Source organism: Dasypus novemcinctus, chromosome 21 (assembly GCF_030445035.2).
Source record: "Dasypus novemcinctus isolate mDasNov1 chromosome 21, mDasNov1.1.hap2, whole genome shotgun sequence".
NCBI lineage: Eukaryota > Metazoa > Chordata > Mammalia > Cingulata > Dasypodidae > Dasypus > Dasypus novemcinctus.
In genome coordinates this window covers 14,218,684-14,233,172 of record NC_080693.1, presented here as the reverse complement: position 1 = coordinate 14,233,172, position 14,489 = coordinate 14,218,684, and the positions used below count along the sequence as shown (strand labels likewise).

General features: G+C 54.4%; 1 protein-coding gene across 7 annotated transcripts in view; it reads left to right on the top strand.

Annotated features, from left to right (window-relative positions):
* TOM1L2 (target of myb1 like 2 membrane trafficking protein) overlaps nucleotides 1-14,489 on the top strand; it is a 106,802-nt gene that overhangs the window by 57,803 nt on the left and 34,510 nt on the right. For all 7 annotated transcript variants that reach the window (XR_011646762.1, XR_011646761.1, XR_011646760.1 and 4 more), the window contains exons 3-4: nucleotides 3,787-3,865; nucleotides 7,728-7,877. Coding sequence is in view for 4 of the 7 variants with exons in the window: in XM_004453250.5 (XP_004453307.2) it covers nucleotides 3,787-3,865; nucleotides 7,728-7,877 (229 nt within the window). In the remaining 3 variants the exon portion in view is untranslated. The remainder of the gene's footprint in view (nucleotides 1-3,786; nucleotides 3,866-7,727; nucleotides 7,878-14,489) is intronic.

Below are 14,489 nucleotides of genomic sequence, written 5' to 3'. Positions count from 1 at the left end.
TTCTCTCCCTCCTCTTCCTTTCTCTCCCTCCTTGCTTCTCTGATTTCTGCTGACTTCTGGCTTCTTCTTCTGCATCCACATTTCCTCTGCTCATAAGCCCTCCGGTCATATGGTTCCAGGCTACCCTGATTCAGTTTGGCCTCTTCTAAATAGGGTCCTCAGAGATCCTATTCACAAGTGAGTCCACACCTTAACGAATAACAACATCCTCAAAGGACCTCTTTACAGGCGGTTCATACCCAAAGGGATGCAATTAAGATGACTGGGTCTCTGGCCCGCTGTCTCACCCTGCACAGATGGGGAGCCCCCAGAAGGCAGGAATTCTGCTTGTTTTACTCACCATTCTTATCCCCAGCACCTGGCACAGTGCCTGGCACACAACAGACAACTCTTGAGAAACACTTGTTAAAGGGTGAATAAATGAATGGTGTCCCTAAGGGATTTGCAGTCTGGTGAGGAATGGAGGCCTGGAAGTATAATCCCAGCACAGCGGGACAGGTGTGTGGGGAGAGGGAAGCTCTGTGGAGGAGGCGACACCCAGGTGGTCCTACTGGCTCTAGGCGTCAGCAGGTGAGGTGGTGGCTGGCCGGGGAGGAGGGGGCCCCCAGGCTGGAGGGTTGCGTGCACAATGTCCACAGGGGGCGTGGCCTGGAGTGGGCCCGGGGCCACTCCCCGCTGCGCTGTGACCTCAGGTGGCTGCCCTGGTCTTCCTGTGCCTCGGCTTCCTCCGTTGTAAACTGGGGTATGACCGAGCGTAGCCTGTGGGCTGTGTAGGATTGGAGGGGTCGGCGTGTCCACTGTGTCTGGCCCTCTGTCCAGCCGTCTGTGCCGTGGGGAGGGATGTGCTCTCTGTCCTTTGAAGACACATCACCTATGCCTTTCACCCTACTTCAGTTGTGGCGTCGACTGCCCTGTCCTAGGGTAGTGGTCTCTGATGACGCGCCTGTGGCTCCCACCTTAGGGAGCCACGCCCTGGGTCGTGTCATCTCAGCTGGCCCCCAACAGCCTTCTAGGGTGCGGACAGCCCATGTTAAAGTTGAGGAAACCAAGACCCAGACTGGCCAGAGGCCTCACAGCTCAGCCAGGAAGCAGCAGACGCAGGACACAGCCACTAAAGCTCTGTCCTGCAGGTCCTTTACTTACTGAGAGTGCCACATCTGGAGGGCAAGTATGGGAACCACCCGCAGGCCCTCCCGGGACTTCCCTGCCACCTTGGGGCCGTCCGGCCTGGGGGGCTGGGGCGCCCGAGGCCTCATGAGGCCGTGCCCTGTGCCGGGAGGGCCTGGCTGAAGCACCCTCGGGGATGCTGGAGACCCTGTCCACCAGGCCTCACCCCCAACCTACAGAATCAGGACCGAGCTCGTGGCTGTGCTGACGCTCTCAGGTGGTTCTGCTGGGCAGCGCTGAGGCTGCCCCAGCCCCAGTTGTTCTCATGACCATCTCAGCGCTTCTCCCACTCACGGAGTCCGCTCCAGCCTGGAAGCTGGAGGGGGCCAGCGAGGAGAAAACGGATGAACTCAGTGGAGCGGAAGAAGAGCCGAGAGGGGGAGATGATCAGGGTGCTCTGGGGTCCCAGAGGTGGGGGCGGTCGTGTCCTTCTGTGGGGGGCGGGGGGAATAAGGGGAAAGCATCTCGGAAGCAGCGCTTCTGGAACTGGGGCACAGAGGCACAAACGCGCTGACTTGTTTAGGGACCAGGAAGTTCGATGTGACCAGAAAGAAGGGCCTCCTGGGTGTCTGGGGTGGGCGAGACACTGAGGAGGGGCCCTCGGTAGCGGAGGCCGAGGATGGCACAGAGGCCGGCCAGTGCCGCACAACACCGCCCCGAGCCTGCCCTTTACCCTGAGAGCCGCAGGGTCTCCACACCATCTCACTTGTCCTTTCCTCATCCTTCCGTCTTGGCTCTTGCTTCTTCCCTCCTTCCCTCCTTCCCACTCCATGCTGTCTAAGCTGCTGCTGCTTCTGGAAACTTTTCAGTTCCTCCGACATGACTTTGATCCTCCCCTCTGAAGCTTCTCCCCCGGGGACAGAGATAAATACTTGCTTTTGTGCTCACCCAGTCGCTCTCAGGCAGGGCTTTCCACGGGTGAGTTTTCACTTTAAATCTAACCCAGGAGCCTGCTGACTCTCTGGTCGTGTCCCACCCCCCAGGAAGAGCTGTAAGGCTGAGGCTCCACAAGCAAGCCCGAGTGATCACCGCCCATGCTCTGTCCCATGCAATTTCAAAGCTTGGGAAGGACTGAGCAGAACCAGCAGCCAAGGGTCAGGGAGGGCCATGGTTTGGCAGAGCCCGTGAGAAAGAAGAGATCAATGCATCCCAGCCCCGGCCTCCACCAGTGCCAGCCCACAGATCGTCCCCAGAGAAGAGCGCATTTTCTGTTTGCAGAAGTCAGCCTCGCGGTTTTGAAACGGCACCGCCCTGCAAACACTCTGCAGAGGCCTCTTCCCCCAGAGGGTCTTGAACTGTCTCCCCTTGACACAGGAGCCAAGAATCCCTACAGGGCAGCCGTGTTTCAACTTGGAAATGAGAAATAGGTGGCTCAAGGGCGTATTTTATGGCTTCCAGAAGCCTTCTGTGTGTTTCTGTCTAAATTGGGCTGACTAACCAAACCGTTTTCCACAACAGCTGCACCATTTTACATTCCCACTGACAATGAAAGTGTTCATTCCTATTTCTCCACATCCTCTCCAACACTTATTTTCCATTAAAAAAAAAAAATAGGAGCCATTCTAGTGGGTGTAAAATGGTATCTCATTGTGGTTTTGAATGCATTTCCCTGATGCCTTTTGGCCATTTGTATATCTTCTTCGAAGAAATGTCTATTGAAGTCTTTTCCCCATTTTTTAATCGGTTGTCTTTTTGTTGTTGACTCTGCGGTTTAAAAGTCATTTAAGGGGAGTGGATGTAGCTCAAGTAGTTGAGCACCTGCTCTCAATGTATGAGGCCCTGGCTTCAATCCCCAGGACGTCCTAAAAAAAGAAATGTCATTTAAAGAAGAATGCCTTCCAAATTCCAAACAAGAGATTTATGCATGAGCTTCTGACTATGACCCGTTTGTCAGTTTGGGACTGCCTATTCCCTCTGGGAATCCACATCAGATATACTACCTTGGGTTTCAAGGAGACTCACTTAAGCTTTCTCAGGGAAAAATGGGGTTCCATGGAACAGGAGAGGCTGAACATCCAGTCTTAAGCAATGACCTGGCCCCTCTCTCTTCTGTCTCTCTTGTGGTTTCTCTGGGGGAAAAAAATCTCTCAATGTACCCACCTACCAGTGTGTTATTGTTTTGAATAAATAATACTTGCATGTGATACACAATACAAAACGTCTGCAAAAGGCAAGCCAGTGGAAAACCTCCCTTCCATGTCTGCCGTGCAAGACTGCTCCTCAGAAGTAGCCACACCAGATTCTTAAGAATCCTTCTAGAGATGCTCTATCCCTATGCTAGTGTGTGCATCTGTGTAGATTTGTTTTTTCCTTTTATAACTCAGAGAGTATCATATCTTATGCATGGTTCTGTGAATTACTCATTCACATATCTTTGAGCTTGTTCAGTATTGGCACATAGAGTTTCTTTATCCTTTTTTGCAGCTGCATAGTATTCCATTGTGTGGATGTGCCATAAGTGCTTTTAACCTGTTCCCTTAGTTTGTTTGTAATCTTTTGCTTTTATAAACAGTACCTCAATGAATAACCTTGTATGTATGGTAGTTCACCCAAATGGGAGTGAACGTCTAGTTCCCCAAAATGGAAATTGTAAGGATCATAACATGTCTTTTTCTCCAGGCCAAAGGATGCCATTCGTGCGCTGAAGAAGCGGCTCAATGGGAACCGGAACTACAGAGAAGTGATGCTGGCGTTGACGGTGAGTGCTGCTCTCCTGAGGGGGCAGGCGCCTCGGGGACAGCCGTCCTCCCTGCCCGCTCATAGGGCCCCTGTCCACTCACATGGCCCTGGGGACCACTGCCAGCGAATTGGTCAGCAGGTGGGCCCAGCGGAGCCTTGCGGCAGTGCCCGAGAGGTTTCTCATCCACCCCTGAAACAGGGAGCTTCTGTCTGGAGAATGTGCCAGCAGAAGAGGGTGTGTGTGCAAGTGCTGTGTGGTGCAGGGACCCTGGCAAGAAGCTCATCCTGGCTGTCAGTCTCCTTCTGCCACCAGCCTACTCTGAGACCTGGGCCAGGTTCCTCCTTTTAAAAATAACTTCCACATCTTGAGTGTCTGCTGGGGACCTGGCCGAGCTTTTAAGATGTTAATGCAGATGCCTGCAACAACTTTCCAGAGTAGGTCTCATCATTACCCTCATGTGTGACGGTGAGGAAACTGAGGCTTAGAGAGGCCTGGGCCACCCAGCCAGGGTGGGCGGGCTGTGGATCGCTGTCATAAGGTGCTCTATCATAGGGGTGAAAACTGACAGTAGCACAGAGGTACTTAAAAAAGAAGTCCTTTTAGGGCTCCTTTTAGGAAGGTACGGATCAGCTTTTTGCCTTTCCTCAAGATGCCAGATAATTAAGAGAGACAACTTCTGTTATTTCTATCTGGAAAGCTAACCGTTTCTCAACCATGTGGCAAAATCTGGGTCACGATGAACTCTTATAATAAAAACTGTAACAGGTCAGCATGTTGACTTCTCTGTAGGTTTGAAATAGTGAGATTTTACAATCTAAAACAGGAACAAAATGGTTACTTTTAAAGCAGAGAAACTGGGTTTTTTGCCCAAATAAAACTGGAACTTATTAGGAGAGCTCCCTCTGCCAGGGAATTGGGATTTGAATAATAAAAGAGACAAGGCCCGACAAGAAGTAGGGAGTTGAGAGCTATTATCTTAGATTTTGAGCCATCGCATCCACTAAGCCAAGAGTGATGCCCAAAATGAATTGTTTTCAATAAATAAAATCATTAGGGAATGAGCTTGAACAGGCCAGGGCGTTTTCCTGGCGTCTAAAACCTTTGCCTCCGTGCGCCCAGCTTCATGGCCACCGCATTGGAGCTTTCCCGCATGCAGCCACATTTCTAAAATGGATGTACGTTGACTTGCTTTCCTACAGAAGAGCATGCTGGGCCTCGTCTGACCTTTCCCGACAGACCAGGTGTCCCCTGCAAGCCCAGCCACACCTTGAGGAGCCCTTTGACATGTGCAGAGTCATTGTCCCGACCCTGGCCCCTGGGCTGGTGTACTTGGCAGGTCTCGTGTCTGCTTGGTGTGGGTTCTCTGTCTTTGCCTCCCTTAACCTGCTGGTGGCTCTCAGACCTCTTGCTTCTCAGATCCCTCTTCCAATTTCATACCTGTACCCATGAAGATTATTGCTGCTTACCTAAAGTAAGAGTTAGTGAGAGGTCCTCACCCACAGCGACAGTTCACCAAGGGCCTTTTGGGCAGGGTGGTCCAAAGTGGGCCCCTGGGCCTCCCCAGGTGGCATGGCCTGTGCCAGCCCCGGGCGGAGGCCTCGCACCACCTGCTCTGCGAGGCTTTGGGGCCAGCTCGCTCCAGGCACCTGCAAGCCCATATGCCTGAGGTTCTCAGGGAAGGCTGGGGCCCATGGAGAGCGTCAGGCTGTGTTCCTTCAGGGTGAGGAGAGCCTCCTGGCCCTGTGCTGCCAAGAGTGGAGCAGGGCCGCAGCCTGCCCTCCCACCCCAGCCTTCCTGCTCCTCTCTTTCCTAGCCTCTTTCCCACCTACTCGGGCTTTCCTCCTGGCTGCCTGCCCTTCCCTCTCTTGTCTGCTCCTCATGGAATAAAGCATGCTTCTTGCCATGCCTCGTGGCCAGCAGCCACGCCTTCTGCCTGCTTAGGTCCAGGTGGGAGGCTGGCTTTAGAGAACCCTGGAGAGAGGGTGACTGTAAGCTCCTTGAGGGCAGGAGGGATACCTCCAGTTCATCTCTGTCATCTGCACAGGGCCACTGAAGGAGTGAGTCCTGCTTACCTCATAGTTGCCTACGAAAGGGAAATGCTTCCTTGGGGAAGGAAAAACTGCTCTTGTTCAGAGGCCCTGAGGATGCTAAGCTGCAGGCCTTCTTTGGCAAACCAACGGGAACCCAGAGTCCCCCGTAGGGCAGGCAGCAGTGGGCACTGGGCGTGGCGGCTGCCTGGCCGGGAGGAAATCCCAGTGCCTGCCTTCTGTTTCAAGTTATTTCATATCTCTAAGCCTCAGCTTCCTTACCTCTAAAACGTGAATCACACCACATCTCAGGGTTATTTCAAGGACTAAAGGTGGAAACAAGACATCTAGCATACCTTGATGACGGAGGGTTACTTGGAGCAGACCGAGAGGGACGGACAACCCTGCAGCCTCTTTGTGGGGAAGAGACGCGGGCTCCAGAGAAGACCGACCTGAGCCCCACCTGCCTCCGCACCACCAGCAGAAACCTTCACCTTCTAAGGCTCTTTACTCCGAAAAATGGGACCATATCCACTTAAAGAGAACTGATTAGTCGTGAGAATTAAATGAAATTACCGTTACATGAAAGGCCCTGTCATCGTGCTTGGCATGCAGCCAGCCTTCAGTACGCGTTGTGGTTACGTTACAGCCAGGCTCTATCAAAGCGCAGCCTCAGGTTTGAGCCCTGTTCTGTGGGATAACTGCTGAGTTAACCAGCGGTCAGGTTAGCCTGGGCAGACCCCAGAGAAACTGGACTTGGGCCCATAGCTCACAATAACTAAGGCAGTCAGAAATGTTTCCTGCTGCTGCTCTGTCCTTCTGAGGAGGCCTGGAAAGGTCGGGTGACGGGATAGGCTGGTTTGCAGAGAACTGTGCTCCAGGCTGGAGAGACTCTCCCAGTGGGTACCCCTGAATTCCAGGGCACCTCTCTGCTCTGTGGGGGGGGAAGAAACAGCTCTCCCTTTACTTGAGTTACACAGCAGCCTTCTGAACAGTCACCATCCTCGTCACAATGCCATCATTTATTGGACCCCTACAGTACGCAGGAATATTTTAATTTAGCGGCCCTGTGAGGGGGCAAGTTGTCCCCAATTCCAGGTGAGGAAGCTGAGGGTCAGAGAAATTCAGGGAGAGGGGCAGAGCTGAGATGCAAGCCCTCCTTCCCCATCTGGCCAGAGCCCACACGTTCCAGGCTTTTCTAAGAGACTACAGCCTGGGTGACTCGTTTTCCTAGATAAGGGAGGAGCAGGCGGGATTTGATTTTACCATCCACCGTAAAGCTGGCTGGTAGCTGAGGCCTGCAAACCATTTATCCAAGATGGAAAGGGTTTTGTTCCTGCCAATTTTAGTTGTAGGAACAGAGTTGTGTGGGGTGGGTGAGGTATGTGTGTTCGTTTCCTTACATACAGGGGCCAATAACTCACAAGGTAATTCAAGCTGTCACGGCAGCCTCCCCTGGTGACAGAGCCTGTGTTCCATTGGCTAATGCCTCCCGCCCAGAGGCCCGAGAGAGGAGTTAAAATGCTAATTTTCAGGGACCGCTCAGTCATTTTGATCCCATTAAAACACCAGCATCCTTCTCATGCAAAACTGGTACCTCAATTACCGACTAATTGCCTGATTATTGTGCAGGGACAGGCGACTTCAGTCAGCGAGGGGCTGCTCTCCTCCCCAGAGGGACGACTGAACTAGAGTGTGGGAATGCGGGTGCCACCTAGGCTGGGCTCCGGAGGAGACGTGCAGAAAGAAGACCTGGGAGAAAGACAAAGGGGTGGTAGAAAGCCAGCCCCCCGCCCCAGGCCCCTCCAGCCCTGGCCCCCCCGGTGGTGACTCTCCTGTTTCTCCCACGTCAGGTGCTGGAGACGTGTGTGAAGAACTGTGGCCACCGCTTCCACGTCCTCGTGGCCAGCCGGGATTTCATCGACAGCGTCCTGGTCAGAATCATCTCTCCCAAGAACAACCCGCCCACCATTGTACAGGACAAGGTGCTCGCCCTGATTCAGGTAGGCCGGGGCAGCGAACGGAGGCCTCTTACCAGCGAGTCCTCTTCCAGCGAGTCCTTGTGCTTTTCCATTGTTTGGAGGAAAGAATGGAGGCTCCTGGGCTGAAATATTTGTTGCAAAATACTCATTTTGTTTGCTCACCCCACTGACACCCTGAGCTGTGGCTCTCCAGCCGGCTGACAGGGCTCTTTCCTGGACTCTCCGGTGCGCAGCTGTCCGCGGCCCACAGGACAGGGGTCTGAGCCTCCAGGGACATTGTGCAGTTGGAGGGCCACGTCGGGCCCATGTGCAGGGGTGGCGAGGCCACAGGGCAGGGATGTTTCGCTGAGGAGACCATGTTTCTAGTGGACCTTGAAAGATGACGCGGCGCTGGGTAGAAAGGTCAGATTGCCAGAGGCATCACAGGCAGAGGGGACAGCGTGTGCAAAGGCACAGAGGCATCCAGGGGAGCAGGGGACACAGCAAGGTGTGTTCATTGTCAATTGTTCTGCAGCAAACCACCCTCCAACTTGGCAGCTTCAAACCACAAATGTTTATTATCTCCTTTGTTCTATGGATCAGGAATTCAGGAGCAGCTCAGCTGGGTGATTGTGGCTTGCGTCTCTCCTGAGGTGGTTGCTGTCAAGATGTCAGCTAGGGCTGCATTGTTGGAAGGGTTGACTGGGGCCGGCGGGCTGTCTTCTACGAGGTTTACCCACGGGGCAGTGGGCAGGAGGGCTTTCTCACCTTCAGAGCCACCGAGTGTCCTCAGGACGTAGCAGCTGGCTTCCCCCAGAGTGAGTGACCCAAGAGAGAGCAAGGAAAAGCTGCAGTGCCTCTGATGACTTAGCCTCAAAAGTCACACGCCATCATTTCCGCCATACTCTGCTAGAAGAGAGTCGCAGGTCCAGGCTCAATGGGAGGGGAACTAAACTCCACCCTGGAAGAAAGGAGGATCAAAGAGTTTGTGGACATGTTTTGAAGGCATTACGTGGGGAGCAGGATGTAATGTAGAATGCCTGGGACCAGGTGTATGTGTGTGGGTTAGAGCGTGCAGGGAGTAAGGAGGAGATGAGGACGGCCAGGGGCTCGTGGCCGTACGTGCCGGGGAGCTCGTGCTTTGTCCTGTAGGCTCTAGAAGGCCTCTGAGCTGGGGTGGACAGTCAGATCTGGATTCTAGACAGGGCCCTTGGGTGAGAGGCTGAAGGCCCACAAGTCAGCAAATCCAACCCTGGCCGGTAAGTGTAGGGGCAGAGGGAGGGTGAGCCTGCAGGAGCCAAGAGGAGAGGGCAGAGCCAGGGCGTGGGAGCAGGGCTGAGAAGGTGGCGACCCTCCCGGTGTGGCGGGCCCTGAGGCTGGAGGGGAGAGGGGGCCCCAGCGAGGAGCCTGCCGCCTCGGCCCGGCCTTCCCTGAGTTCCCCCACCAGAAAGAGCCTTCCTCGGCTCCTGATGTGGCTGACCCACCTCGTCATCCAGTGAGCCTGAAGTTCACCTACACGCTCCCCCTCCCACCTCTCTCTCCCCGCGTCCTCTTGGATGATCTCACAAGAGGTCATTTGCTGACTTTTCTGTGGTCGCCTGCGCTATCCTCTCGTTTTAGAGCAGGGCTTCCTAACCAGAGATCCGAGAGCTTGAATTGAAATTCAGAAAAGCATCATTCATTACTCTGGTGGGGATGTGTCGGTAGAGGTGTGATGTATTTATTAAATAATACACAGTACAGTGTGGACTTACTAAAGGGTCCTTGGTTTTCACCTGACTGGCAAAGGGGTCTGTGGGACAAAAAAGGTTCAGAGGGAAACGGACTTGGCCCAGTGGTTAGGGTGTCTGTCTACCACATGGGAGGTCCACGGTTCAAACCCCGGGCCTCCTTGACCCGTGTGGAGCTGGCCCACGCGCAGTGCTGATGCGCGCAAGGAGTGCCCTGCCACGCAGGGGTGTCCCCCGCGCAAGGAGTGCGCCCCGTAAGGAGAGCCACCCAGCGCGAAAGAAAGTGCAGCCTGCCCAGGAATGGCGCCACCCACACTTCCCGTGCTGCTGACGACAACAGAAGCGGACAAAGAAACAAGACACAGCAAATAGACACAGAGAATAGACAACTGGGGGGGGTGGTGGAATTAAATAAATAAATAAATAAATAAATCTTTTTTTAAAAAAAAGGTTCAGAGCCCCTGGTCTAGAGAGAGTTGAATGTAGAGAGTACGCGCTCAGTAAATATGAACAAATAGATGAGTGTCGATCGCCGAGGCTCGGAGTAAGGAGAGGAGTGTGGGGACAGCGGAGCCGCCTCCCTGTTTCCTTGGGGTTGTCCTGCCCAGCATCTTTCTCTCTCACTGCACACATACCGCTTTGCCCCTTCTCCTCCCCCCCACCCCCTGCTTCCCCAGCACATTTTGCTGCCACAGTGCATCCATTAAAATATATCGGGAAAATGAAGAGTGGCCTTTTCTCACAAAAGGTGGGACACCCCAGTCTGAACCTCTGGCACAGGAGCCACTCTCCGCAGGGCCCTCCCTTTGGGGTCCTGGAAGGGGCCTCCCTGTGGTGAAGGGTTCCCTCGCCGTTGTGCAGGGTGTGACTGGTGCTGGCGGGGGTCCTGGTGGAGGGAGAGCGCCTTCTGCCACAGCCGTGAGGACAGCCAGTCCCAGCCTCTGCAGGCCTTGCCTGCCAGGACACCTGGAAACCCATCCAGGAGACCTTCCCACTAAGGTCACAGGCTCCCCACAGCCTCGCTTCTCCCAGCTGCGTCGCCCCAGGTGGGTCCTTTCATGGCTCTGGGCTCTGGTCTCCAGATCTGTCCAAGGAGGCGGGTTCTGCAGCCGCCACAAACGGCCTGCCGAGGCGCCCCCTGCTGGCTGGGCAGCAGCAGTGTCCGCCGCCCCGGGCCCGGGCAGGACCGGGCCTTGACCTGGACGCAGTCTCCCTAGTCCAGCTGTGAAAGACCAGGAGCTTCCAGGGGGCTGCGGTGACCACACTGGGGAGTGTTCTTCCGTGCCAGGTTCCGAAGGCCTCCTGAGGAATTTTCACCACCTGGAGAGAAGCACAGGTCAGCCCTCAGAGGTGGAACAGAAGAATAAACATGCTCCTTAGCATTTTTCAAAACTTCTTATACTGAATTATCATACATGAAATGGCTCATCTCAAATGTGTACAACCTGACAAAATTTTTACAAACTGAACCTACCCATGTGCTAGCCCCTACGTCGAGGAGCAGAGCATGCCCTGCCTCCCAGGAAGTCCCCCCAGCCCCTAGGCATGACACCAGCCTGGCTGCTAACAGCAGCAGTTGGTTTGCCTGTTGTGGAACCTCCCCTCCGTGGAATCGTGTACTGGGGCCTGTCTGTGTCTGTCTTTGCTGTGGCTCTGAGGGCCGTGCACGCTGTCCTGTGTGCTTCTGGGTCTCCTTCCCGCTGTCCTCACGGCCCAGCAGTGCTCTATTGTGGGAATGTACCACAGTTTATTCATCCCTTCTGCCATGGATGGGCACTTGGTGATTCCAGTATGAAAACCATTGCTGTGAGTCTCTTTCAGTTTCTTTTAGTCAACACATATATTCCTTTTCATTGGGTCTGCATTTGGTTGAAAATGTGAAATTGCCTTTTGGCCTGAAGTTGACATGCATCAAGAATGGTCCAGTATTGGCGACTGTATAGCTCCACCTGATACCTGGTCATGAACTTGCTGGGCCAAGGGGGTGTGGACATCCATCTTCAGGAGCTGTGGCGGCTGCCACCTGGACCATCCGTCCCTCGGCTGCCGCAAGGAGGGAAGCCGTGTGGGGCAGGGAGGAGGCTGGCCTCCAAGCAGCTTGTCTGAAGTTCCCGTGTGTTACAAGGAAAGGGCTGATGACGCTTGTTCTTGCACGTCCACCTTCTCCCTGAGCCCACCGTTCTCTCTGATGTCCTTCTGGGTTAGCCATGGAGGTAGCACATTGACCACCAGCAACACCCGGGGCCAACTGTGGGGAGAAGCCGGTTGGAGCCTGCCCCTCCTGCCTGCCCTCCACCCTCCTATCCACCTCCCCCCATTCCTGCCTTTCCCCCGTCCTCCCCTCCCCACACTCCTGCCTTCCCCGCACTCACCGCCCCCAACTCAGGCCTTCGCCTTCCTCTGGCCCTACTCTTACATTCCCTTTTGTTTCCTTGTGCTAAGTCCTGTGTGTTGAGCAGGCAAGAATACTGCCACCCTACCCCATCCCGCAGCATTTCCCTTGGAGTTGTTTTCAGGGGCAGATGTCATGTCTCCCTGGCAGAGCCACTGTGGTGTAGTTATGCCTCCCTGCCCCACCCTGGTGCACCAGCAGTAAGGCCAAAAAATGACCTCTTTGGTACTGGTTTGGGCAGCACATACACTAAGAGTCATCTTCCACTGAAAGGTTTTCTTTCCCCCGAAGAAAGTGAGCTGCCTGGAGTGGGGTGGGGGCAGGAGGACCTGGAGATGGGGTGTTCTCTGACAGTGTCGCAGAGCCGGGTGGCAGGGCCTCTGCCCAGGTGCCACTGGGAGCGGGAAATTTGGCCCAGGGCCATAAATGGAACACAGCAGAAGCCTTCTTCTATCCAAAGGCAACCCAGAACCCATAGTTTAAATCAGCAATTCTGAAATCTGATGATTCAAAACTGTCGAAACCTCAAGGGACATGTATAAATGAACAGGTGATGGTTCATGCTTTTATTTCAGTGTGGCTCACAGCTTTAGTCTAAGGCATAATCTAAGGAATGAAAGAAAGAAAAGCATGAGGCTCTCTCTCTCTTCTTCCCTTCATTAGACCTTCCTCTGGGTCTTTTAACCCCCTAGTTCTGTAGCCACAGGGAGGAGAAGAGAGAATCACATCAAGAGCACGGCTTCCAGGGAGGTGGTTGCCATCGCCGTTAATGGCAGCTCCGTGACAGGGACCCCCAGAGTGTGCCGGCGTGGCTGTGTCACTCTGCTTCCCGATAAGGCAGTCATCGGGAGGGCGGCTGCCAGCACCATCTCTGCCGCTCCTGGCTGTGCGTTAGGAATGCCGAGAGCGGCCCAGGCCTCCTGGGGGTTCTCAGTAGGTTAGCCTTCCCGACGGGTCCCTTCCTTTGTCACTGTCACTTCAGTCAATTGACAGCACAAGTAGCCAGCTTTCCTCTCTTCTCTGAAGTAGGAAAACAAGGATGCTTAGTAGCCATGAGAACGCATCCAGTTTAACCTGACAAATGTGCACTGTGCAGGGCTGGGAGGACTTGGTTTGTGCTTTCAAAAGGCCTATGGCATAGCGGGAAGGGCAACAGGAGCACAGTTCTTTAGACATTGTCCCTAGAAGGTGCTAGAGACACACAGCATCCCTGGATTTCTCCTGCTTCTCATCTCCACAGGTGACTGTTACTTTAAAGATACTCCACCCCGTTCCTCTGTTGGCATCAGAATGCCTTTCAACGGAGAATGGGAGAATGCAATCGTGAACATCCACAGTCAGCCAGCCCCCCTCCCCCAGCCGTACGGGGGTCCAAGATGGGATTGGGTGGCTTAGCCACGACAGCTTGTTTGCAAATAACAGGTGCCAACCCCAGCTTGCCCAGGCAAAGGGGAGAGCTTGTTAGGAAAAGGCAGGCCTTCCTGGAACCCTGGGTTGCTGCTGGACCTGGGGAAGGGCGGAAGGGCCAGGAAAGCCCAGCAGTCCTCTCCTCGTGTGTCTGCACCTCTTAGCATGCTAGCTGCCCCTTTCTGAGCACACAGGCTCTCTCTGCTCCCTGGTCCCTGGGTGGCGCATGGGCCACCTGGTCCCACATTTGACAGTTCCACCAGCCCAAAGAGAGCAGCCAACTCTCCCTGAGGCCCAGGGCTGAGCTCCTGGGAAGAGAAGCGGGTTGGTCCAGCTCAGGATATGGGTTTCCCTTTCCCTCCCCTCCGCCTCTGTGAAGGGGGAGGGGAAGGTGTGCCCATGCAAGAGCGGGCCTGTAGACTCACAGTTTGGGCAGATGCCCCACGAAGTTTCCACCGAAGGGGAAGAACTTTCTTTCTTATCTAATTTTGGCTCAGGAGGTGAGAGAGAGAAAGGGCTACCCTGGAGCTGTGTGTACTCCCGTAGAAAGAGAGGCAGGAAATGGCACCAGAAGAGCTGTCCGGCTTTCTTCCCCCAGCTGCCCACAGCAGGCCATGAAACTGGCCTTGAGACTCGAAGGTTTAGACTCTAAACTGAAATGCTGGACTGTTTTGAAGCTGGAGTCATGGGACTCACCTGGCTTTTGCACCACCAAATCTACCAAGGTGGAGGAGGGGCTCCGTGGGTGCACCCCGAGGGGTGGCAGGGGAGCCTCTGAGAGCTCTAAGCGTCCTCCGCAGGCACCCCAGGCCCTATGCTTAGCTCAGTGACGGCTCAGAAACCCCAGGAGGGGTTCACCAGGGCGACCCTCCTCATGAAAGAGCATTCCCCCCTGAGTATGCAGATTAAAGAAGGGGATCAAGAAGCACCCGGCTGATAGAGTACAGTAAGCCAGGGCTTCCGTTTTATTTAAGGAGGCTTTGGGGCAACTGACCTTTTTTTTTGTCTTAGGTTTTATTCATTTTTTTATTTATCCACCCTGCCCAGTTGTCTGCTCTCTATGTCCATTCGCTGTGTGTTCTTCTGTGTCTGCTTGTATTCCTGTCAGTGGCCCGGGAATCTGTG